The sequence below is a fragment of the Ahaetulla prasina genome, chromosome 16 (genome assembly GCF_028640845.1).
Source record: "Ahaetulla prasina isolate Xishuangbanna chromosome 16, ASM2864084v1, whole genome shotgun sequence".
Lineage (NCBI taxonomy): Eukaryota > Metazoa > Chordata > Lepidosauria > Squamata > Colubridae > Ahaetulla > Ahaetulla prasina.
Genome location: NC_080554.1, coordinates 991,791 through 1,016,106, shown reverse-complemented (window position 1 = coordinate 1,016,106; position 24,316 = coordinate 991,791). Strand labels below are relative to the sequence as shown.

General features: G+C 49.0%; 2 protein-coding genes across 6 annotated transcripts; both read left to right on the top strand.

The window, feature by feature from the left end:
* Positions 1–278: 278 nt before the first annotated feature.
* On the top strand, positions 279–18,017 carry ZER1 (zyg-11 related cell cycle regulator). 5 transcript variants are annotated; one of them, XM_058159306.1, is made up of 16 exons: positions 279–370; positions 3,284–3,574; positions 3,691–3,841; positions 4,213–4,643; positions 5,716–5,892; positions 6,108–6,222; positions 6,917–7,063; positions 7,420–7,593; positions 9,122–9,337; positions 10,135–10,176; positions 11,023–11,142; positions 11,390–11,505; positions 12,423–12,611; positions 13,309–13,406; positions 13,726–13,828; positions 14,144–18,017. In XM_058159306.1, the coding sequence occupies exons 2-16, from the start codon at positions 3,417–3,419 to the stop codon at positions 14,199–14,201; spliced, it is 2,295 nt and encodes a 764-aa protein (XP_058015289.1). In that variant the 5' UTR covers positions 279–370; positions 3,284–3,416; the 3' UTR covers positions 14,202–18,017. The 5 variants fall into 5 exon arrangements, with proteins under 5 accessions (XP_058015289.1, XP_058015292.1, XP_058015288.1 ...); XM_058159309.1 differs by lacking the exon at positions 279–370 and adding an exon at positions 463–498; XM_058159305.1 differs by lacking the exon at positions 279–370 and adding an exon at positions 505–666.
* A 1,081-nt stretch (positions 18,018–19,098) lies between these two features.
* Positions 19,099–23,980, top strand: ZDHHC12 (zinc finger DHHC-type palmitoyltransferase 12). Its single transcript, XM_058159114.1, has 5 exons — positions 19,099–19,232; positions 20,405–20,544; positions 21,391–21,477; positions 22,443–22,609; positions 23,119–23,980. The coding sequence occupies exons 1-5, from the start codon at positions 19,133–19,135 to the stop codon at positions 23,429–23,431; spliced, it is 807 nt and encodes a 268-aa protein (XP_058015097.1). The 5' UTR covers positions 19,099–19,132; the 3' UTR covers positions 23,432–23,980.
* Positions 23,981–24,316: the final 336 nt, after the last annotated feature.

The following is a 24,316-nucleotide window of genomic DNA, read 5'->3' as shown; positions in this document are numbered from 1 at the left end:
GGTTGGGGGTGATGGGGATTATGAGCTCATTTCCAAGGCAACTGCAGGGGTTGGACTACAACCCCCATCAGCCTCCTTCCCCCCACCTCAAAAACAAAAAAAACAACAAAAAAAAACACCCCACAAGGAAATGAGACGGCGACCAACTGCGGCGGAACTCCTCGCCGTCCGCCTCTGTTTCCCGGACCGGGGGAAGGAAGGGGAAGGCTTTTCTCGCTGCACCCCGAGGCGCGCGAGGGGGGGGGAATAGAGAGAGAGAGAGAGAGAGAGAGAGAGATGGAAGGCAGGCATGGCCGCCGGAAGTGACGCGGGAGTTTGTTGACAGCGGCGGCCGCTGCCAATGCCAGCGGAACGGGGAGAGCGGACCCCGGTGGGAACTGCGCTACTCTCTCTTTCTCTCTCTCTCTCCCCCCCGCCGCCGGAAACGGAACCAGCTTTGGTTCCCTCCCCCCCCACACACACACCGCCCCCCCCTCCCCCAGCCAGGCGGGGAGTCCGGTGAGTGCGGAGGACGTCCGCCCGCGGGTGGTGAGGAGGGGGAGGCGTCGCCGCAGCAGCGCCAGGCGCCCCCGGGCTCCCCCCCCCCTTGACGACGCCGGAGGGGAAGGAAGCCCCTCCCCCATCCTGGCGACCCCCCCCCGCTCCGGGATGGGGGTGTGAGTGGGTGTGAGTAAGACTCCCCTTGGCTCTAGAGGGGAGGAGGAGGAGGAGGAGGAGGATGGGAGTTGTAGTCCGGCACCTGCTGCTCCCCAGCTTGGCTGAGCCCGAAGGAGAAGCAGATCTGGTCTCTTGGCTGGAAGGGATCTGGTGGGATCTCTCGGGAGATTCTCAGGTCAAGGTGGTCCCAAAGGTGCTTTCCTCCCCCCCCCCTTCAAAAGGCAGCTGCATTTTGTCTTCAGTCCAGTTTTGCCTTTTGCAAAAGAAAAGGGGGGGGGGGAAATCAGCCCCCTTGGGACCCCCTGGTGAGATCCTTTAGTGACAGTCCGTCTTGAATGCACGGGGTGGATCTTTTCTTCAGATCCGCCCCTTTTGGGAGGTCGGGGGGGGGGCCTCTTTAGGTGGCTTTGCCCCTCCAGAATCCGAACAAAGCAAGAAGACCATGGCAGTAATGTAGAAAAGCAGGACTTTTAAACGGGAGATCAATTCATCAAGGAGGAAAAATGAAAATTAAAAAAACAACAACCCAACCCTCCTCTCTATGCTTATAAACATAAGGGGGGGGGGAATTGAAAGCGAAGGTTTTCATCCTTGTGACCCAATGAGATGGGATAGATCGGGGTGTCTGGGGAATCCTGGGTATTGAAGCCCACCCCTCTTGAAGTTAGCCTCCCCAGCCTCTCCTTAAAGGAGAAATTCCCTGACATTTAGAACAATTAACCCGTGGAAGGGCTTGCCTCCAGAAACTCTGATTGCTCCAGCACTGGAAGTTTTTAAGAAGAGATTGCGCAACCATTTCCCTGAAAAGGTATAGGGCCGTGATGGCGAACCTATGGCACGCATGCCAGAGGTGGCATGCAGAGCCCTCTGTAGGCACATGTGCCATCGCCAGCTGCTCTTCTGGTCTTTGCAAGGCCATTTTCTGGGCTGTTTTCAGGCTGTTTTTCGGGCCAAAAAGAGCCCAAAAAACATCCCAAAAAACGGCCAAAAACAGTCAAAAAACAGGTATGCGCACGCCAGCCAGCTGGTCTTTGGGTTTCCTGCGCTCCGGCACGCATGTGCACGTGTTCCAGTTTGGGCATTTGGTGCCAAAAAGGTTTGCCATCACTGGTATAGGGTTTCCTGCCAGAGCAGGGGGTTGGACTAGAAGACCTCTAAGGTCCCTTCCAACTCTGTTATTCTGTTGATCTGTTAAATTGCCAAGTTTGAAAAAAAAAACCTGAGTTAGATAGAGAGGTTGAATTTATCTGTGTGCAAATCATATTTTTCTTAGTTGGGCATCATCCGCAGAATCCTTTTTTGAGATGTTGGAGTTTATATTTGGCACAACTTGCCTTGTTATTATCTTGTGATGTTGGCCCTTTGGCCGGGAGAATTGATGTAGAACGCCCAATATAAATTCATTTTACGTTTTCTTTTAACAAAACGATTCTCTGTGCCCTTAACTTAAAAGGCAGCCTTGATAATCACTGGCATTTTATGTGACTTTTTAACTTTCTGCATTCTTTGTTGTGATTAATGACCTGTAAGAGCCACCTTTGGCAGCGGTGATCATAGTCCCATTTAACGCTTAGGAAGGTGTTGTATTAATTAAAATTTAGCTCCCTGAATTCATATCACACAAATTTGAAACTGTGGTGCCCTTGGTGCTTCTGAGCTTGGTTCTTTGCTTGCAAATGTTTTGTTATCCTAGGTAACATCATTGCTAGTGAGTGTGGTTTTGGCTTCCTTTATATATACAATAGCTTGGCCTGCTAGTGTTGGTAAGGCTGTGGTTTTCTCCTTGATATTTTTCCTGATTAAAGTATAGTTTTCTGCTTGATTGTGCGTCTGGTGCTAATCCCTGCTTCTCTGGCTGTTGTTTTGCTGGAGAGCATGCATTCTGCTCTTTCTGTTTCCTTTGCTTTTCGATTGTCTCTTTTGAATGGTGGGTAAATGTGGTTTACCTCTATGTGCCTGTTGATAGCTGATTTCTCTGAGTGCCGGGGTTCTCAGAATTCTGTGGAATTTTTGGATTTGCTTGGTCTAGAATGCTCACAGTTTCTGTTATGAAACTATGGTTGAGTCCGTCCATGCGTTGTGAGATTAAGGAGTTTTTCATCATTTCTTCTGACTGCTACTTGGTGTTCACGGATGGGATCTGCCTCTCTGTCCTACATACATAAATTTTGGGCTCACTTTTTTTGGGGGGGGCTGCTGGGTCTTTTAGTTTACTTAAGCTGTTTTGGAGAGCTTTAGTTAGTTTGTGTGCCATAGTTTATGCCGTGTGGTTGTAATAGTAATAGGATGTTTCTGAGACGTTTTTGAAGTTTGGTAGTGTTACCCTTTTCGCATCTTGTGTCGGCCGTGCTGTAGTGGGTTGTGTGGTCAGGCACATTTTGATAAAGTCACGTGGATATTCATTGTGTTGGAAGATGTTGTATAATTGGTCTATTCCTTTTTTCTGGTGTTCCAAATTGCTGCAGTGACTCATCTGAAAAATGTTCTTCCACAGTTTCTCTTGTGGGAGGCTGAATTGTTACTTTGGTTTTTTTTCAGTGCTGTTGTAACCTCAAACGGTCACTAAGTGAACTGTTGTAAATGGAGTACCTGTATTTTAACGTTCTCTTTTTGCTTTTGACCCTAGCTGCCTGGAAATATACTTCAGAGTCCACTCAGAAATCTCTTTAGAAGGATATTCCAGAAAAACCCCAGAAGAAGAATCGCTAAGTTGACTTCGCGTTCTCCCTTCCCCTTTTCCCATCCTCAATTGCCCCAAGATGGCTTCCGACAGCCCAGAGTCACTGATGAGTTTGTGCATAGATTATTGTCTTCACAACTTGGAAGGGACTCTCTGCTACCTGTTGGACAACGAGACTTTCCGCCTCCAGACGGATATTTTCCTTCCGAGCGAGATCTGCGACAGGCTGGTCAATGAGTAAGTTACAAATATTCACATTTCTCTCTAGGTTGCATCCACAGCTTCCGGTGGGTTGGCAAGAACCCCACCCCGCCTCTCTGCCTCGACACCTGTTTTGTCTCTTTCTTTCCTAGCTACGCGGACCTAGTAAACGCAGACACCTTGTTTGAGCACAACGAAAACTTTTTTAGTCTCTTTTCGGATCCTCGGAGCACTCGGCTCGCCCGCATCCACTTGCGAGGCGACATTGTCCAGGATCAAGACCTGGAGGCCATTCGGAAGCAAGTAAGAGACCCGTCCTTGCCCGTCGTATCGGAAATCTCTTTGTGCCCCTTCCCGTTGCAAAGTGTGTCTGAGTTGAGAACGTTGGCTTCTGGTGATGAGAAACCAGGAGGGAGCCTGAAGATTTTATCTGCGGTGCTTCCTCCCCGCAAGGCCGTCCTCCTATGCCATTTCACCCATCTATTGGATAACTGTGCTTGCATGGATGCTCCTTCTCTAGGCATGCTTCTTTCAAATCCTAGATTGGGTCTTCTGTAAGACATGACAGCCCCTTAAGAAGGCCTGGCTTGAGCCTAGGTAAGGAAGCAGTTCTTACCTTCATCCCCCAACGTCCTCCGCACGTCCCTTCACGCTCCGCTTTGCTTCGTTTGCAGGACCTGGTTGAGCTTTTCTTGACCAACTGTGAGAAGCTGACAGCCAAGAGCCTCCAGACCCTGGGCAGCTTCAGCCCCACCCTGGTGTCGCTCAGCCTCTTCGGCTGCACCAACTTCTTTTACGAAGAGGAGAACCCCGGCGGCTGCGAGGACGACTTCAACCCCACGCGGCAGGTCCTGGTGAAGGACTTCACTTTTGAAGGCTTCCGGCGGCTACGTTTCCTCAACCTGGGCCGGCTGATTGAAGGGATCAACGTGGAAAGTCTGCTGCGGCCACTGGCCTCCCTCACCGCCCTGGATCTCTCCGGGATCCAGCTCAACGACATCCACTTCCTGACCCAGTGGAAGGACAGCCTCGCCTCCTTAGTGCTGTACAATATGGATCTCTCCGAGGAGCACATTCAGGTGATAGCTCAGCTGCGGAAGCTCAGGTCAGTCTCTCTGAAAGAATTGCTGCGTTTTTGAGGGAGGGGAGAGGAGAGAAACACAAGAAGGAAGAGAGAAGGAAGAGCAAAACTTGAGTCGACCAGGAATTGATCAGCACCACAAAACAAAATGAGACGAGACCTTTAGATAAGGATTTCCAGCAAAAAGTAACTTTATGGCTCATACGCATTGTTTTATGACCTTTGCGTGCGATCGTCATTAGAATCAGTACACATCCTGTGCCAGACTTATTTTTTTCTTTTACACACACACACACACGTCAGCTGCCACCTCATGCTTGCTAGTGTTTTGTTACTATTCAGTGTCACTGCCATGAACTCTGGGGAAGGGGGGGAAACGTAATGGGGAAGACGGGGGAAATTGAAAGTAAGTGCTGAATCTCAAGAGGCTGCTTCAAGGTCATCAGGCATACCAGCTGCCTACCAAGCTGTGCCTCGATTGTGAGAGCCATGGCCTCTCAACCTCGGCAACCTTAAGACAAATTCCTTGTGTGTCCAATCACACTTGGCCAATAAAATTCTATTCTATTCTATTCTATTCTATTCTATTCTATTCTATTCTATTCTATTCTATTCTATTCTATTCTATTCTATTCTATTCTATCTGGACTTCAACTCTCAGAATTCCCCAGCCAAAGATGTATGGAGCCCACAAATCTCAAAAGTTGCTAAGGTTGGGAAACATTGGTCTATAATAACCCAAAATCAGAATGAGTATAAAGCTATTAAGCTTTGTTGGCCAGCAAAGATACACAAAAGCTTGTGCCATTTAATAAATATCTAAGTTGGAAAACTTCCCAAAAGTGCTTTTTCAAGAGGCAACTAGACTCTCCTGGTTTTTCCTTGAGGACGTTTCGCTTCTCATCCAAGAAGCTCCTTCAGTTCTGGAGAACTTTTTCACGTCTTCAGAAGTTCTTCAGAACTGAAGAAGCTTCTCGGATGAGAAGCGAAACGTCCTCAAGGAAAAACCAAGGAAATCCAGATGCTTTTTGGGAAAAGCACTTTTGAGACAACCGTGACCTGGATGACGCAGAATCTCCTTCCCATTTGCCTTCAGACATTTAGACATCTCCCGGGACTGCCTGTCCAGTTATTACAAATTCAAGCTGACTCGCAAAGTCCTGAATCTCTTCGTGGAGAATCTGAGCAACCTGACTTCTCTGGATATCTCGGGTCACACCATGCTGGACAACTGCACCGTCGCCTGCTTGGATGAGAAAACAGACCAGACCAGGTGTGTTGGACAAGGCTGGCCATGAAGGGAGAAGGTATCCACAGAATTTGCCACTCGGGGTTGAACGGTGGCTCCTTGGTGCTTGCAGGCATTTCATGACCCACGATCTCCTGCCTCGGCAGGGGGTTGGGCTAGAAGACCTCCGAGGTCCTTTCCAGCCATATGTTGCTACATTCTTTGCACAGGCTGTTCATTTCTCCCGATTGTTCTTTCAGCACCAACCCAGGTAAAAGCAGCATCGCCCCCTTCCGGAACCTGAAAAGACCCCTGCAGTTCTTGGGGCTGTTTGAGGTGTCTCTTTGCCACGTGACACACATCCCAGCCTACAAGGTAAAAGCAAAGTCCTGCCAGGTGTGTGTTGTGACCTAGGCTTCCTTAGAAATAAAACAGCACAAACGTAGTCCTGGCAAACCTCTTTAATTCATACGGCTGTAAATTACTTTCATTTACAGTCGGCAAGGCTTGATAAACAGTCTTTGAAAGGGATGTTATCAACACCCACCTTATCTCCCTTGGAATGCTGCCAGAGAGCTAATTTCCAGACGCAGGGCAAGGCCAAACTTGGCACAGAGTCACAAACAGACGTTTCAAATCTTGAATCGGCCAGATGAACTAATTGCTTCTTGCAAAAGCTCACTTCTCTTTTATGCCTTATGGGAGGGGCCAACCATCTCCAAGCCTTACTCCCAAGTCGACCCTGTTTCCGTAATTGTTCCTGTCTCCTGGCGACTCTGTGCATGCGCACACTGGGAACAGGGTCCCACTGTTCTTCTGCCTCACTGATGTCAGGCTCCAGAGGCAGCAAATAACTACCAGATGGCCTTGGCCCCCTCTCTGCCTCTGATTCAGAGCCCTCATCCGAGCCTTCCCCAGACTCCAGGACTGGCCCACGTTCCTTCCCAACCTCCTCACTGTCCGAATCTGCTGCCAGCTCTGGTGGTCCACAACACTGTGTGTCGTGAAGGTTTTTCCTTGCTTGTCTCCTTCCTGGCCTCTGATCCGTCTCCTCTTTTAACCACACCAGGTGACTGGCGAGAAGAACGAGGAGCAGGTTCTGAACGCCATTGAGGCGTACACCGAACACCGGCCGGATATGACGTCACGAGCCCTCAACATCCTCTTCGACATTGTGCGGATCGAACGCTGCACCCAGCTCTTGAGAGCCCTGAAGGTGAGGGGGCTGCCACGGGGGAAGGGGCTCGGGTTCAGCCCAGCCTCCATGTGGAAGCTGCCCTGGCGCTCTCCCGGTTTCCTTTCCAAAGAAAGAAAGAAAATTACCAAGGAATTAATTTGATCATTATACAGGTAGATCTGCCGTTTAGTTTAGTGATCTTTCAAAGTTAGGACAGATTTTCCCCCTGCCCCCTGAGGGAACGGTAAAAAAGCGAAAGAAGACCACTAAGAAACACTGTTGAGAAATAGGAAATATTTATATGTTATATGTTGTGTGTTTGCAAGATTGTGTATCACATTAAAACAATAAAAAAAATTAAAAAGAGAATAAGATCCTTCCTCCCATTTCTGCAGCTGGTCATCACTGCCCTGAAATGTCACAAGTACGATAAGAATATCCAGGTCACGGGAAGCGCCGCCCTCTTCTACCTCACCAACTCCGAGTACCGCACCCAGCAGAGCACCCGGTTACGACAGCAGGTCATCCAGGTGGTGCTGAACGGCATGGAGTCCTACCAGGAGGTCACGGTGAGCGTCTTCTTCCTCTTTGCGTCTTTCCGGATGTTTGGGACGCAGAATCTTGTAGAGCCAAAAACTTGTAGTTCCGGGACCTCGGAGTACCACTGGGTTTTGGGGGAAGTCGTACTAGAACCGTGATGGCGAACACGTGCCAGAGGTGACACTCAGAGCCTTCTCTGTGGGCAGCTGCATTGTTGCCAGCTGCTCTTCTGCTTTCCGGCGCGTAAGTGCACACTGCCAGCTGGCTTTGCGGGTGCCGGAGCACAGGAAAATGGTCCGAAAACTGCCCAAAAAATGGCCAAAAAACAGCCTGAAAACGGCCAAAAAACAGGCATGTGCACGCCAGCCAGCTGGTCTTTGGGTTTCTGGCGCTCTGGGCACTCGGTGCCGAAAAGATTCGCCATCACTGTACTGGAAGCTTTTGAGTTTCAGGCGAACGCTGGATGTTTCTGCAGTTTTGTTAACCGAAGGCAAATCCAGCAAATGAAAGAATGTTTGCTTCTGGAGTTTCATCTGCTTTGGGGCTTTGTGATGGTTGCTTGGAATTTTTGAGTCCTACTAGGACATATAATTTTCCTTCAACTTCAAGTGATTTTTTAAAAAAAATACGTATAGTATAATTCTTTATCTGAATCATTTTTTATTCGTTGCTGCTTCTCCTTCCTCTTCCTCTTCCTCTTCCTCCTCTTCTTCTCCTCCTCCTCCTCTATCCGTCATTGGGCGTCAGCGATCATGTTGGCGATCCTATTTTCAACAACAGCCGCACGAAAAAGTGCTGCTGACTTTTGTCCAAACCGGTCTCTCCGATTTTGAAGCCATGATCTTCTCCTTCTGCCTGGACCTCATTTTAAGTCTCTCTATTGACATTCTGCTATGTATTCCCGGTCCTGGTGGCCCAGTGGTTAGAATGCAGTATTGCAGGCTAACATTCTCAGGGATGGGGGTGGGTCGTCCTTCCCCTCCCCCATTTCCTTGAATTTGGCTCTTGTTCTTTTCTCTGCTTATTCCCTTGTTTGGCTCGCCTCAGGCTCTGGAAAGCCACAAAATCTCCCTGTGATTCCCTCCACCCCATGCCAATTTCTCTATTGTTCCTCAAGTCAACCACCCAATATCAGAGGGTGAAATCCAGCAGGTTCTGACAGATTCTGGAGAACTGGTAGCAAAAATTTTGAGCAGTTCAGAGAACCGACAAATACCACCTCTGGCTGGCTCCAGGAGTGGAGTGGGTGGGAATGGAGATTTTGTAATATCCTTCCCCCAGGAATAGGGAGGGAATGGAGATTTTGCAGTATCCTTCCCCTGCCATGTCCACCAAGCCACGCCCACAGAACCAGTAGTAAAAAAAAATTACTACTAACCCTAACCCTAACCCTAACCACTCTGGGGTCAGCTAGAGGTGGTATTTGCCGGTTCTCCAAACTACTCAAAATTTCCGTTACCGGTTCTCCAGAACCTGCTGAATAGCAGCCTTGGATGGCGGCATCCCAAACCCCTGGTCGGCCTGATTGGCTGGCTCATCCAGGTGTTTCGTCCGCAGGTGCAACGGAATTGCTGCCTCACCTTGTGCAATTTTAGCATCCCCGAAGAGCTGGAATTCCAGTACCGGCGGGTCAACGAGCTGTTGCTCAACATCCTGAACCCGACACGGCAGGACGAGTCCATCCAGCGCATCGCCGTGCACCTCTGCAACGCCCTGGTCTGCCAGGTGGACAATGACCACAAGGAGGCTGTCGGCCGGATGGGGTTCGTCATGGTGGGTTTGGCTGAAGACGGGCCCTCCCGGGGCCTCCTTCTCACCTGCGGTGGCAATAGTGATGCGGTTGAGCTGTTGTTCGATTTTTGACAATTTTGTTCACGTGGGGGTGGAGAGAGGAATCGCTTACCGCTTTGCATTAAAAAAATTGGCGTTTGCTGCCTTTGGTGGTAAATGCAGGGTGCTGGCCGAGAGCCTAAAGTGTGATTGTGTGACTTCTGGGCGGGGGCAGCCATCCCAAGTCTTTGGGGCCCCGGTGGGATCCTGCGTCCACTTCTTCTGATGTTCAGTTTGGCAGCCACGCACGGTTCAGGGGCATCCCAGTTTGGGATGAAGAGGTTTATGGGTCCCCGGTTGCCGTCATGATAGAAAAAAGCCACTCAGAAGAGAGCAACAAAGGTGATTGGAGGACTGGAGGCTAAAACATGATGAACGGTTGAGGGAGTTAGTTATGTCCAGCCCAGCAACGTGAAAAGAGGTGGACTTCAACTCTTCCCGGCTGGGCTGGGGGATTTGGGGAGTTGAAGTCCACCCCTTTTCACGCTCCCAAGGTTGAGAAACGCTGGGATAGCCTATCCAAAAAAAAAAAAATCTAAAGAGCTGCTTGATCGGTTTTTGTCAGCTATAAATAAAAAAAAAGTCGCTTTTGTTTCGACATTGTTAAAAGTGCCAACCAAGCCTCTTCCCCTCAAACCATCCAAGGGCTCAGTCTAAACCTTTCCATTGGCATCCTCTGCCATTCAGCCCACCTGCCCCCACCCTCTGTAACTCACTTCTTCGCTCTTTTCTTCCGACAGACCATGCTGAGGCTGATTCAGAAGAAGCTGGGGGATAAAATAGTAAGTTTCGGATTTCCTGGTTTTATATCCCACCCCATTACCACCACTGGAGCCAAGGGGGATACTCTGCCCTCCTGCCGTCCATTTCCCCCCTGGGAGTTTGGCCAGACGGAGAGAGAGGGAGGGGGTGAAGTTTCCCAGGATGTATTCATGGCTGAGAGGCTTTCTGGACCCTGCCCTTAACCCTTAGCAATAGCCGTAGCCCTTAGACTTATACACCGCTTCGCAGTGCTTGACAGCCCTTTCTAAGCAGTTTATAGAGTCAGCCTATCAACAATCTGGGTTCTCGTTTTACCCACCTCCGAAGGGTGGAAGGCTGAGTCAACCTTGAGTCGGCCAGGATTGAACTCCTGGCAGTGGGCAGAGTCAGCCTGCAATGCTATATTCTAACCACTATGCCACCACGGTCCTTCCTTCCTTCCTTCCTTCCTTCCTTCCTTCCTTCCTTCCTTCCTTCCTTCCTTCCTCCCTCCCTCCCTCCCTCCCTTCCCACTTAGCAATAGCCCTTAGACTTATATACCACTTCATAGTGCTTTACAGCCCTCTCTAAGCGGTTTACAGAGTCAGCATATTGCCACCAATGATTTGGGGTCCTCATTTTACCCACCTCACCAGGATGGAAGGCTAAGTCAACCTGATGAGATTCGAACTGCCAAATTGCAGGCAGCCGTCAGGCAGCAGAAGTAGCCTGCAGTACTGCGCTCTAACCACTGAGCCGCCGCGGTTCATAGAGTGCAGAACTGCCCCCTTAACCCCTGTGCCACACCGCTTCCGCCAGAGTCTCCCTCCTCTCGCGTTTTGTTCCTGGCAATGAACGTTGTTTTTCGTCTTCCTCGGCTCGGGCAGTGCGATCAGGTGATGGAGTTCTCCTGGAGCGCTTTGTGGAACATCACCGACGAAACGCCCAGCAACTGCGAGATGTTCCTGAACTACAGCGGCATGAAACTCTTCCTGGAGTGCTTGAAAGTGAGCGTCCAAATTTGATTGGGTTTCTTGGCTTGATTTTGGCAAACGGGGTGGCGGAGCCCCTTCCTTCTCCATCCATCCATCCGCTTAAAATTCACACATAGCAGATGTCTCGCTCAGCTGCGTAAATTCTGGGCTCCCCTTGTGGTCGTAAGTGGAGGACTTACCTGTTTAGGGTCCTGTCATTCCATGGCTGTCTGGACTGCCGAGATTCCGTTCCCGATGGACTGGCTTTTTTCCTCTGCAGGAGTTTCCGAACAAGCAGGAGCTGCACCGCAACATGCTGGGCCTTTTAGGCAACGTAGCCGAAGTCCAAGCTCTCCGTCCTCAGCTTATGACCTCCCAGTTCATTACCGTCTTCAGGTGAACCACCCCTCCCTTGCATCGCGGCGGTGGGGCGAAAAGGGCAGCTGTGGGGGGGCTCTTGGAGCCAACCTGGTCACGAAGGCCTAGCCAGAAATGCTGAAAGGAATCTAACAGCACCGAGGACGCATCTAAGCAACGGGCAATTATTTTCCCCGGTTCAGTTTCAAAAATCCTGCATGTTTTGGATTGAAATCCCAGGGAGTCTGTTTGCCCCTGAGACTCAGTTGAGAATACAGAAGAACAAGAGTTGGAAGGGACCTCGGAGGTCTTCTAGTCCAACCTCCTCTCTTTAATTTTTATTTTTATTGCACCTCGAAGTCGGCCAGCTGAGGCTAAATGTAAGCAAGGACAGGCAGGAAAAACGCCATCAAAGGCCACTTTCACTGGCCTGCTGTTAATTTCTCTGGGGTACAGATAGTCCTCAACTTAACGACCGTGATTGAACCCGGCAGTGATATTTATAAGCCATGATGGTCGTAAAGCGAATCACCAGATTTTTCAATCTTTTTCAAAACGGTCACAAAGCAAACCCCTTCATTTGCTCTGGCAAAACTCGTAAGTGGGGTGCTGGAAACGCCCAAAACCTGGCTCATGTGAACAGAGGGAGGGGGCCAAAGTCAGAGCTTTGAAACCGGGGTGCAAATAGCTTTAGGGGGCTCCGTCAGCACGTCAGATGCACTAAGTGGCCAGTTGCAAGTAGAGGGCTACCTGGACTTCAGTCCTGGAGTTTCCAAGCTAACCTGTGGACGTCAAGTGGGCAAAGTGGGAAAAGGCCGAACTAGATGACCTCTGTGGTCCCTTCCAAGTTTGCAATCGTTTTGGGCTGTGTGGATGGTGGGTTTTTTTAAAGGGGTCCTGGCCTCGCAGCATTTGGGGACCAAAATCCTGACTTCTGGAACATGTTTTTGCGGCAGCAATTTATTAGACAGCGAAGCCGACGGGATCGAAGTGTCGTATAACGCCTGTGGGGTCCTTTCCCACATCATGTTCGACGGGCCGGAGGCCTGGCTGATCGCTGAGCCCAGCAGGGACCAGGTGGTGGACCGAATGTGGGCGGCAATTCAACGCTGGGACGTCAATTCCAGGCGAAACATTAACTACAGGTGAGCAGGTCGGCTGGATTCACCTGGGTCTCTGCTCAGGCTTTTCTGCCTGCTTTAGAATAGAAGGATGGTGCTCGGGTTTTTTTTCATTATTTATTTATTTGTATCTCCTCTTTACTATTTTTATAAATAACTCCCAAGAGGCCTCTCTCCTTCCCTCCACTCCTTCTCTTCCTTCCTTCCCCCCTCCCTACTTTCCTTCCTTTCCGCCTGCCTACATTTCTCCCTCTTTTTTCCTTCTTCCTTCCTTCCCTCCTTTCCTTTCCTTCCTTTCTGCCTACCTACATTTCTCCCTCCCTCCCTTCTTTTCCTTCTTCCTTCCTTCCCTCCTTTCCATTCCTTTCCACCTGCCTACATTTCTCCCTCCCTCCCTTCTTTTCCTTCCTTCCTTCCTTCCTTCCTTCCTTCCTTCCTTCCTTCCTTCCTTCCTTCCTTCCTTCCTTCCTTCCTTCCTTCCTTCCTTCCTTCCTTCCTTCCTTCCTTTCTGCCTGCCTACATTTCTCCCTCTCTCCTTCCCTCCCTTCTTCCTTCCCTCCCTTCCTTCCTTTCTGCCTACCTACATTTCTCCCTCCCCCCCTTCTCTTCCTTCTTCCTTCCCTCCTTTCCTTTCCTTCTTTCCGCCTGCCTAAATTTCTCCCTCCCTCCCTTCCATTTTACCGCCTTGATCTTAATCTAGTTTTTGTGGTCATTCGAACAGGTCCTTTGAACCAATTCTGAGGCTCCTCCCTCAGTGGGTCTCCCCCGTCAGCCAACACTGGGCCACGTGGGCCCTTTTCAACTTGGTCTCCGTGTACCGTAAGTCTCCTCCACTCCTTCCAGGGTTTTTTTCCCCTCTCCTGCCCCAATTCCACCTTTTGAGCTCCTCCAAAGCACGAGAGCCAAAGAGCCTTTGGGTAAAACTGGACCCCCTGTGGGCTGGGCAGGAAATGGGCCTCCGAGGTGTCTCTCCAAAGGGCTGTTGCATGCCCAAAGAGAGCCACAGTGGAGGGGATTTGGATCTGGCTGAGGGAGGGGGCATCTTACAAAGGGAGTTGGTTGGGGGGGAGATACAGAGCCAGTTTTTCAGAGTGACCTCCAGCCCCTCACCGCTTCCTCTTTCTGCCTCCATCTCCAGCGGACAAATATTGCCCCCTGTTGATCAAAGAAGGGGGCCTTCAGCTCCTGCAGGACATGATTCAGATGGCATCTGCAAGGCCAGAAACCCAGGAGATGGGAAGGTGAGCTCTCTCGCCCTCCCCTCCCTATTTACCCCTCCCCCTCCTCCTCCTCTTCCTCTCCTCCTCTTCCCTTCTCCTCCTGGCATTTCTGACCAGAGAACAGTGGAACTATGTTGTCGGTCCTCATCCATCACAGCTGGCGAAATTAAAAATTGCAGCTGGCCCCCGTTTTTCCCAAACTTTTCTGCCCTCCCGCAGTTTTGCCCCATCTCCACTCTCTGCCCTAAACTAAGAAACTCCCCAGTGGAGGTGATGGCAGTTGGCTGCGTCTTAAACTCTCTCTCTCTCTCTCTCTCTCTCTCCCTCCCGTACCAGGAAGGTCATTGAACACTGCAATCACTTTACGGATGAGAACATGGACACCTCCAGATAGAGCCAGGTGTGGAGTCCCAGGGGCAGCTCTCTCCTGCGCCTGCCTCCTCCCCAATTCACCTGTACATAAGTTGGACTGTCTCTTCTCATCAGCTTAGCTGGCAGAAGAAGCCCTTAGTGCGTGCTGGGGTGTGTTGGAAATGTGCGTACCTGGACATTGTTAGCAAGACGAGAGAGGCTCAGGAAACCGAGGGGGGAGGGGGGAACGTTTTTTGTTTTTTTTAGAGAAACCACACCTGAGCAGTCGTCTTCGAGGGACCATTTTTTTTTTGCACACTACAGTCGCTTCCCTTTAAAGGTGGAGTTTGAGATAGGAAAGGGGGGAGGGTGTTTAAAAAGTACCGATTGGTGTTTTTGTTTGTGTGTGTATGTGTGTACGTATGCGCGTGTGTGTGTGTGTGTATCATGACTGTATGAAGTGAAAATCCACGCTGTTGTGTATCTGTGGAGCTTTTCGACAGAGCACGAAGATCTCCTTGGAATCGCAGTGCTGCCCTTCGGCCGAGGGTCGCTTTCCCTTTTGCAATGCCCCCAGGGGGGTGCTAAAAGTTTTAGGCGTGGCGAAGCTGCTCATCCCAGGCCAGGAAGGATTGTGGGGCTGGGGATTATGGGTGCTGTCAACTCACCTGAATGGCCTCGGAGCGCTCCGATCGGAACACTAAGGGGGAACGGGATGGCCTTGCTCTCTCTTTCGAAATCTCCTCCATTTCCTTGCAAAAGCAGCGAAGAAATTTGGGCCGGTTAATAACTGAGGTAGGTCAGAACCGATCTACCCTCCAGATACAGCGGGAGACTTGAGTGCAGGGCGTTGGTTGGTGGTCGCTTTGGGAGTTTTAAAGAGCAGGAGGGGGAAAAATGGCCCATCCTTGTCAGTCCTGCAAGTCCTTTAGGGTTATTGCTGTGACCAGACACTTCGAGCTTTGAGAAGGGGTTAAACTTAGTCGTAGTTTCTCTCTGCAAAGTGTCAGGCGTGGGAATAAACCTGTTGTTGTGCTCTGAAGACAGGGCAGAGATAGCTGCTCACTCCCTGGACGACACACGCGTGAGGTTGAGACTCTCGAGGCCAAGTCAAAAAACCACGGCTCACTCACTCCAGCCAGGAAAAAGCAAAGTCTTCCTCTTGGCTTAAACTTTCTTTGGAAGCTGCTTGTGTGTCTGCATCAGAAGACCTTGCAAATGTAGATTAAAACTTGCGAAATTCAGATTCTCCTTCCTTCCTTCCTTCCCGGGCTCCAGCAGGGAGCGTACAGCATGGCAGAATCTCCCAAACATCTCGGCACTTGATGGAGGGGGCCACCTTTGGACCGTATCGGTGACAAACCGAGGAAGGTTTGGCTAACTGGTTGCAAAACCAGACTTACATGTATATATTTTTAAAAGAAGTTTTAAAGTCTGTAAAAATGCCCCTCCTTCTATTTACACAGGCTTCCTTAAAAAAACACACACACAAATTAGCAGTTTTTAACACAAGCATTTGGATGAAGGAGAGAGTTTCTCTCTGATACTCGCATAAAAGAATGCCTGTTTTCGGTTCAAATGTGCATCCAACTTGTAATTTTTATGTTCGGATATCCTTTTTAAAATATATTCAGAAATGGAGTTGAAGGAGTAGATGGTCTCCGAGGTCCCTTCTCGCATCCTGGTTTTATGCAGTTGATTGATTGATTCCTTGTCGACCACCAAGGTACATAATCAACTCGGATTTCTTAAATTGGACAGCGTGCTGGAGAATGAGACACAACAGCGAATATCCCAGTTGCTCTCCTGCCTTGGATTTGAGCTCCTGGGAAAGAGAAGCTAGCAAAAGAGATGGGAGGGTAGTGTGGGGCAGAAGGCCCTGGGTTTAATCCCAGGTGTACCTCTAAACCTGGCCTTAAATCTTGCGGGGGGTTCCCCCTCTTGTTCTTGCACAGGAATGCAGGCCATTGTGAAAATGAAATGTTTTCTCTCCCTTGCGAGTTAAAAACTGCAGTTCCGAAGGTTGCAGGGCCTATCTATCCCTCTGCAAAAAATGCGATTTCTCTCTTGATAGGGAGCAGATGGTGATTCTTTCAACGGTGTAGCCTGGCCAGTTTTTAACCTGCTTGTCCACTTAGTGACGGACACGTTTCAAATCATAGCATTAATGCTGCCGCTGCTGCTACTACTTTGGATAAGCTGAATGTGCAAAATGCTTTTGGTAAAAGGACCAGAGGTTTTTTTTGATCAGGGTTTAAGGGGTCCTTGGTGCTCTCTCAGCTTGGTTGTTTCCTGGCACCCTGCTAAGTAACATCATCAAGGCTGGAAGGGAATGGGTTTGCTCTCTCTCTCTCTCTCTCTTCCTTCCAGCACTGAAGTTGTTATCTAGTTTGGGTGAGAACAGCCAAGCTCAGGGAGCACCACCAAGGACCCCTCCTTTCAACCCTGAGTTTTAAATAATTTCTTTTATTGATGGGTTTCTAATCAAAGACAGACAGGAGAGGTTGAAAAGGTTTCCACTCTTTGCAGTGTGTGGCCTTCAAATAAGCTTTAAAAAAAAAGTCCCTCATTTGTCTGGATTTTTTTTCAAAACACTTCGGCTGTTTTTGGAGTTAGAATATTCCAAGGAATTGGAATGATACCTAATTAGGAAGTTTTTAAAATAATGCCTGGCCTGGGAAGCGTGATGGGTACCGCTATCCCATACATCTGGCGGGCACCAAGTCGGGGAACAATTCTGTGGAGGATTGTTGGCTCCGTCTTCAGCAAGCCAAAAAGCATAGATGATCTTAAGGAAGCCCATTGTATTTGCATACTCCAGCTCTCCTCCGCAACTGCCATGGGATCTTGGAAGATATTTCCTGCAAATTCCTGAGGTGGTTTATGACATTCTGAGTGGATGTAAGCTGAGTCTTCCTTTGACTGGAGTCAACAGAAGACATCTTTACAACATCTGGGCCCCAGAAAACATCTGGCATAGAAAACCCACCCAAAAACTCTCCTTTTCATACAGTTCTCCTAATCGTGCCCTCAAATTTATCAGTTTATCAATTTATCTATTTTTCCTTCTGGATAGATAGACGCTACCTGTAGATGTTATCTTCCTTCATAGAGCAAGATTCGTGGTAAAACCTTTCTCGTGAGTGCAAGGCAGAAGGAATTGATTCCTGGTGACCTTACTGATAAAAGGGAATTTCCCAGATGGGTGGACTCCAAGTCCCAGAATTCCAGTCAGCATAGCCATCACTGAGAATTCTGGTAGTTGAAGTCCACCCACCTTCAAAAGGCTGAGAAAAACTAAGTTAGTTGAGTGTCAGTTGGTGGAAGGAGCAACCTGGCTTAATGTTTGTAAGCCGCCCTGCCCAGGTTGATGGGCGGCAAACGAATTTAACAAAATAAGGAATCCTGGCTTCGTGAGGACCTAAACAAGGAGAAATATTTGTGCCCCTTGAGTCCAGAAGAAAGGCAGGCTGTGACTGATTTTTAGAAGAAAAATAAATCCTGAATTTTCCATGGTCTAGAAAAACGCATCTTAAGGTGTGGATTTGTTAGATCTTCAAGGAGGGGCTTCCAGGACTTTTATTTCCTTGCCTTCAGGAGAAAGAATGGAAAATGGAGCTGCTTAACAGAGACGAGGAAAGTCACAAAGAAAAGGCATCATTTTGCTGTTTGGATTTGTAGCTTCTGGGAGCTGTTTGAAAATCCTTTGTAAATTTAACTAAGCTAATTTCCCCCATCCTCTCCATTTCGAAGAGCCTTTCCTTGGTCCTATATCTGTGACGCGAAGGTTTTTATTCTGGACAGTTATTAATTCTTCCGTTTGCTGTTATATGTCATCAATAAACGAGGAAAACAATTATTCTCTTGGGCTCATCGTGAATACGTTGGTTCACATATAGTACAATCTTCCGGATTGATCTGCAAGGAAAGTTGGTCTTTCACCGATATATTTTACCTTTAAAATAAAACTGAATTTTACCGAGGATGAAGGAGTCAAAAGAGATTTTTCTCCCCGATTTTGGTTTGGCTGGAGGAAAACAGATCAAATGGAGGGAGGGCTCTCCCTTTTCGCTAGGTGCGGTCTGTGGTTTGTTATGTCTGTCAAGAAGAGTCCTTGGGTTGCTCTAAAAATACTTCAACATTTTTGCTGATTAAAAAAAGGTCAAATTTCTCCTGGGGCTTTTGAAAGAATGTGAAATGGGAAGGCGTTGGTGGCCTATGGGTTTCTTTTCTCCAAGCAAAGAGAATTGGGCTTAGCAGAAAATCATTTGAAACGACAACCATGCGGTGTTTTCAATTTGACTTCCGAATAACGTATGGGAGTGCGAATTATCTCCAGTGTGTTTCCAAAACAACATTTGGAGATGGGCGTTGTGCATCGCATTTCTGGAAAGACGGGAAGTCTTTCGCTGCTCTGTTTGAGATGGCCAGAGTGTTTTGTGCAAGGAATGAGCTCGTCGTGCTCAGTGCGGTTGGACTAGATGACCTTGAAGATCCCCTTACCAAATTCCTGATGGTAGGATGACACCTTTGCGAACCCTGGATGGCGAACGTTTATTTTTATTTTTTAAATCCCACCTTTATTTCACCATATTTCCACTCAAGGCAGCCAACCTACCTAATGGTGGTTCCTCCTGTTTTCCCACAACAACAACAACAACCCTGTGAGGTGGGCTCCTCTCCCCACTGCGGAGGATGCCCCACTCCCATAATCCTCGCCCGCAGGGGATTATAGGAGTCGAAGTCCTCCCCGATCGCTTCCCCCCCCCGCCCCGCCCCTCCGTCGGGCGAGTCCTCCTCGCAAAGGAGAACTTGCAACATTCCCAGCTGCCTCCAGCCAATCAGCTCGCGGCGTTCCCGGACACGCCTTTTCTCTGTCTTTTGGCCCGCCAATCCCGTCCTCCCGCTGGCGGGGGGGCGGGGCTTCCGCGCTTCCGGTTTGGGCAACTTAGTAGCCGCGGGTCGGCGGGGAGGATGCGGCCGGGGGCGCCCGCGGGCGGCGGGTGGGCGGTGCGGGCGGCGCAGACGGGGCTCAGCTGGGGCGTCACGGTGGGGCTTTTCCTGCACGACACAGGTGAGACCTTCCCTCCCCCCCTCCAATTCTGGGGGTGGGGGGTTGATTCGGGGGGGGGGGGAGCAGCAGGAAGATTTGGGCGAATGCCCGGGAGATCGCGGGGGATCTCCGCCAAACCAAGCCACGGGGGAGCAATCGTGGCTTGTTGAGCGTAAGGTAACCACGATCTAGGTGAACCACGGGTGGTTCCCTCCACCCTAAGTGAGAACTCCCGTCAAAGGACCGGCGCGATTGTGCCAACCTGATTACGGATTAGTACAAAGTGCACGCGTGTTGCTCGCTGCCCCTCCCTTTTTTTGGGGGGGACACACAAAAAAAGAGATCATATTTCCCCCTTATGTCATTTACAGAACAATTAATGGAATATGATTTTGCTTAGGTCAACGGGTACAAAACATCATTTTATGGTTTGTTTCCTCAGATCAGGCGTTACACAAACTTCCCCTTATTAAAGGTCTTACACTGCTAAAATAGCTCAGGTTAACTCAGGTTACAGTAAGGGTACAACGCAGAGTTACTTCCGCTATATTCTTTACAGGAATAAATCCATTTCTCACAACCCGTCTTGAGTTTTCTCACACTCTGAGCTGCCTGGCTGAAAAGAGTTTTTCTCTGCTTTAAACCAGAGTTTGTGCGCTGACTGGCCATGGGCATTGCACCTCCTGTGAAAGGGGCACCTGTGTTTCTCTTAATCTCGCTCAAGGGGGGTTGAGTGGTTGTGTGAACCTAGTCTGGGAGCATCGAATTGGTCCAGAGGGGCTTTTCCAGCTTCTGAGGTGGTTTATCCTGCCTGGATATTTTGCCTCCTGATAGCCTTTGGCCTGTTATATTGAATGAACGGAAATTATTTCTAATCATTTGAAGATTACGCCCTCTCCAATGAACCATAAGGGAGGCCAGGTCAAGAAACAGATCCTGCAAGATTTCAGGATTCCACTCTATTGTTCTAGAACAGAAACTTCATTGTTTGTTTGTTTTTTTAAAAAATATTTTATGGTTTGACATTTCTTCCCGCAGGATTGCCGTTATGGGGAAAACAGGAGGAGGAAGAATGTTCGACTTGTTTGCTGCCTTATTTGTAAAAATAATAAAGGCGGGCTTCCTTCCTGCCCCAAGATCCAAGACACCATTTGATTCTTAATCGTGATTTCCAGTTTGTCTTCCTCTTCCAGATCTCCGGAGACAACTTGAGCAGGGAAAACTTCTCCAGCCTCTTTCGTTCACCTTGCTGGTTCTCTCATCCGTCGTCCTGTATTTTGTTGTGTCACTCATGAATCCAGGCTACGTTGAGGACGACGGCGGGGATGAGAAGGTGGGTAGATCCCTCAAGGAAAAACTGGGAATACTTTGGAGTATTGTTGGGAGTTCAAAGGGTATGAAATTGAAACCCTCGGTGGAGGCAAAGCATTGTGTTACACGCAGTCCTCTCACCTTGGCAGGTGTGTAAAGCGAGGGAAAACTGAAGACAGGTCATAAGCTCCATCACAGCTTCACTTAGGGACTGTTTCACTTAAGTGGCAGAATTTCCCATCCCAAGCGTGGCCACTAACTGAGGGCAAAGTCTATACAGGTAGTCTCAACTTACAACCATAGACTTACAATGGCACTGAAAAGAGTAAGTTAGGCACGTTTTTCACCCTTACGACTTCTGCAGTATCCCCGTGGTCACGTGATCCAAATTCAAACTTTTGGCAACTGACTCCCCGTGTCCCCAGGGGAGTCACGTGATCCCCTTTTGCAAGCTTGTGACAAACAAAGTCAGTGGGGGGGAAGCCGGATTCACGTAACAACCGTGTGGCTCACTTAGCAACGGCATTGATTAACTGTGGTAAGAAGCGTGGTAAAATGCACTTAACAAGTACATTGTTAATCGTGAACAGTTGGCTCACTTTACAACTGCAGAGTTTGTTTTACGACCACTGCGAAAAGTTTGTAAAATCTGGTAAGTCGTATGGGTGACCCGTTTTATGACGGTCGTGAGTTACAACCAGAATCAGCTGACTGCATTATGGTAGTTAAGTTGAAGAGAACTTGTACGTCAACTGTATTTTTTTTTTAGTCCCAATTTATTTAAAGGTGTGTTTTCAAAAAAAGATACGTGGGGATTTATAGGTAAGTTTCAATTTTTGCTCAAGATTATTTGATATAATTTTGACAGGGCTCAATGGCCGGAGAAGAGAAAGCCAAAACGTTTTCCGATGCTCCCAACGTTCGTCTCAGGCGGTGTGGATACTGCATGGTGAAGGTAGGCCTTAGTTTCCTGGGGAAATTGCTTGAGAGAGACCATAGATAGAATCGTAGAATAATAGGGATGAGCGGGACCTTGGAGGTCTTCTAGTCCAACCCCCTGCTTAAGCAGAAGACTCTATACCATTCTGGACAAAGAGTTATCCAAAATCTTCTTAAACATTTCAAAGTGTTGGAGCATTCACAACTTCTGCAGGCAAGTAGTTCCACTTATTAATTGTTCTAACTGTCAGGAAATTTCTCCTTAGTTCTAGGTTGCTTCTCTCCTTGAATAGTTTCCACCCATTGCTTCTTGTCCTGCCCTGAAGGGTTTTGGAGAAAAGCTTGACTCCCTCTTTTTTGGGGCAGCCCCTTAAATACTGGAAGACTGCTACCATGTCTCCCTTAATCCTCCTTTTCATTAGACTAGACATACCCAATTCCAGCAACTGTTCATCGCGTATTTCAGCCTCCAGCCCCCTAATCATCTTGGTTGCTCTTCTCTGCACTCTTTCCAGAATCTCTTTTTTGTGTCGCGGCGACCACTTTGAATGTTGCCAGGGCATTGCAATGGGCCCTCGTGAAGGCCTGAGGAGTTCCACTCACGGAACAGATTTCACTGCTTCCCCATTGAACTTTGAAGAGTCTCGGAGCTTGTTGGTTTTCTTGCAGATGGTTCATGACCCAACTAGGGAACATCATCAGTGCCAGTTCAACCCTGAGCGTCAAATATTCTCCTTTGTAGGTGGAATTTCCCCCAAGATTTCTGATGCTGAGGTGTTTAAGGGTGGGAAAAACAGTGTCAAGAGTAGGACTTGGCCATAGAATGTCAGGGCTTGAAGGGATCCTGAAGCTCATCCAGTCTGACCCCCCCCCCCAACCTGCCGCTATGCCATCTCCGACTGATTGGCCATCCAGGCTATATTGAAGGGCCTTCAGTGAAGGTGAAACGAGTGTGACAGGATGCCTTTTGCCACTTTGCAGCAACCTTTGCGAGCCAAGCATTGCCAGGCGTGCCAGCAGTGCGTCCGCCGCTACGACCATCACTGTCCTTGGATTGAAAACTGCATCGGGGAAAGGAACCACCCCTTTTTCGTACTCTACTTGGGGGTGCAGCTCGCCGTCCTGCTCTGGGCTCTGCAGGTGGCTTGGTGAGTAACGGGCAAGAAAGCCCCAGGGGATCGGGGACCCTTGTGCTGGGGGTCTGAAGGGGGAACGGTGGCATCTCTTCCATCATTCATCAAAATCAGGCTGCTCCCGTCCACGGTGCCCTCACTCCAATGATACAAACAAAGCTTTTGTGTTAGAGCAGATGTGTCCAAACTCAGCAACTTTTAAGACTTGTGGACTTCAACTCCCAGAATTCCCCAGCCAGCTTTGCGGTTGTTAAGCTGGTCACACAATTGTTAAGTCAATCTGGCTCGTCAGATGGTTGCAAAAGGGGATCACGTGACTTGGGGGACAATGCAACAGGCAGATGTACACGCCAGTTGCCAAGCATCTGAATGTTGATCACGTGATCACAGGGATGCTAGGACGGTTGTGAGAAAAATGGTCCTTAAATCACCTTTTTTAAAGTACCATTAAGCCAAGCACTAGCAATATTCCAACAGTCATTCCCAAATTCCACTTCTTTCTCTCTCTCTCTCCTCTTCAAAAGGTCCGGCCTGAACTTCCAGTCGTTTTCCTGGCTCTGGCTCCAGTGCCACCTCCTCCTCCTCCTCTCCTTCCTCCTCCTCATCATCTGCACCGTGATTGCGACGCTGCTGCTGGGTTCCCACCTCTACCTCGTCTCCTGCAACACCACCACCTGGGAATTCATGTCCCGCCATCGCATTTCCTACTTGAAACACTGCAAGGTGGAGAACCCCTTTGACCAGGGCATCCTGCTCAACCTCTGGAGGTTTTTCTGCGCCTGTCGCCTGATGGCCTGGGAGAAACTCTACCCTTCAGAAGAAAGCGAGTTGGTGTGAGAGCCAGGAGGGTTTCGAGAGACGGATCGGACCGACCGGGTCTTAAGTCACAACGGAAGCTTTGGAGATGACGCCGAAGCGCCAGGTCTCTCTTCACCCTGACTAGGTGAAGGATTTGTTTTCACCTCTTCTAACCAAAGGCTAAAATCTGACGGGTCGCGTTGGGGTGAGCCGATGGGGGACCCTAACCCTAATAACTGGAGGTTCAGCTTTGAGATTTGGAGATACGGAGATCTGGGCAACTGCTGCGAAGAAGAACCAAAGGAAGCCTACAGAGTTGGGGCAGGAGGAGGAAGGAGATGCAGGCAGCCATAGACGAAGCTGCTTTTGAAACATCAGAAGGCGGGTTTTGGCCGGATGTTCGTATCGAATTGAGGCCGGAGAGACGGACGCTCCTTGGAAGCCGAGCTTAAGGTTTTGCTAAGTAACAACAAGGCAGCTTCACCGCTGGCCGTGAGGTTTAAGAGCTTAAGAAAAAATGATTTTAATCCAACACTAATGTTAATAAAAGACCGAAGCTTGCATCAAAGGATGCGTTCTGTTGGCTCAGGGAGGGGCGTGTGCCAAGAGATGGGAGGGCAGGGCTTAAATATGTCATTTTCCCACGTCCAATTTTGTTCCTTCTTGCCTAACAAAACAATAATGCTGGCGAAAAGAAAAGAAAAATCTTTACAGTTGTAATGACCTACCATACTGTTTTAAAAATGTCTTCCGCTTTTTTTGTACCTATTATATATTTTTTTGTTTTTGACTATTTCTTTTTAACGACCGTTAGAAGTTATAATGGCCCTGGGGAAGAGTGACTTAAGACCGCGCCTCACACTTACGACCTAGAGAGTGTAAGAAATGGAATAAAAAACTGGCCAGGGTTTCCCTCGGTAAACT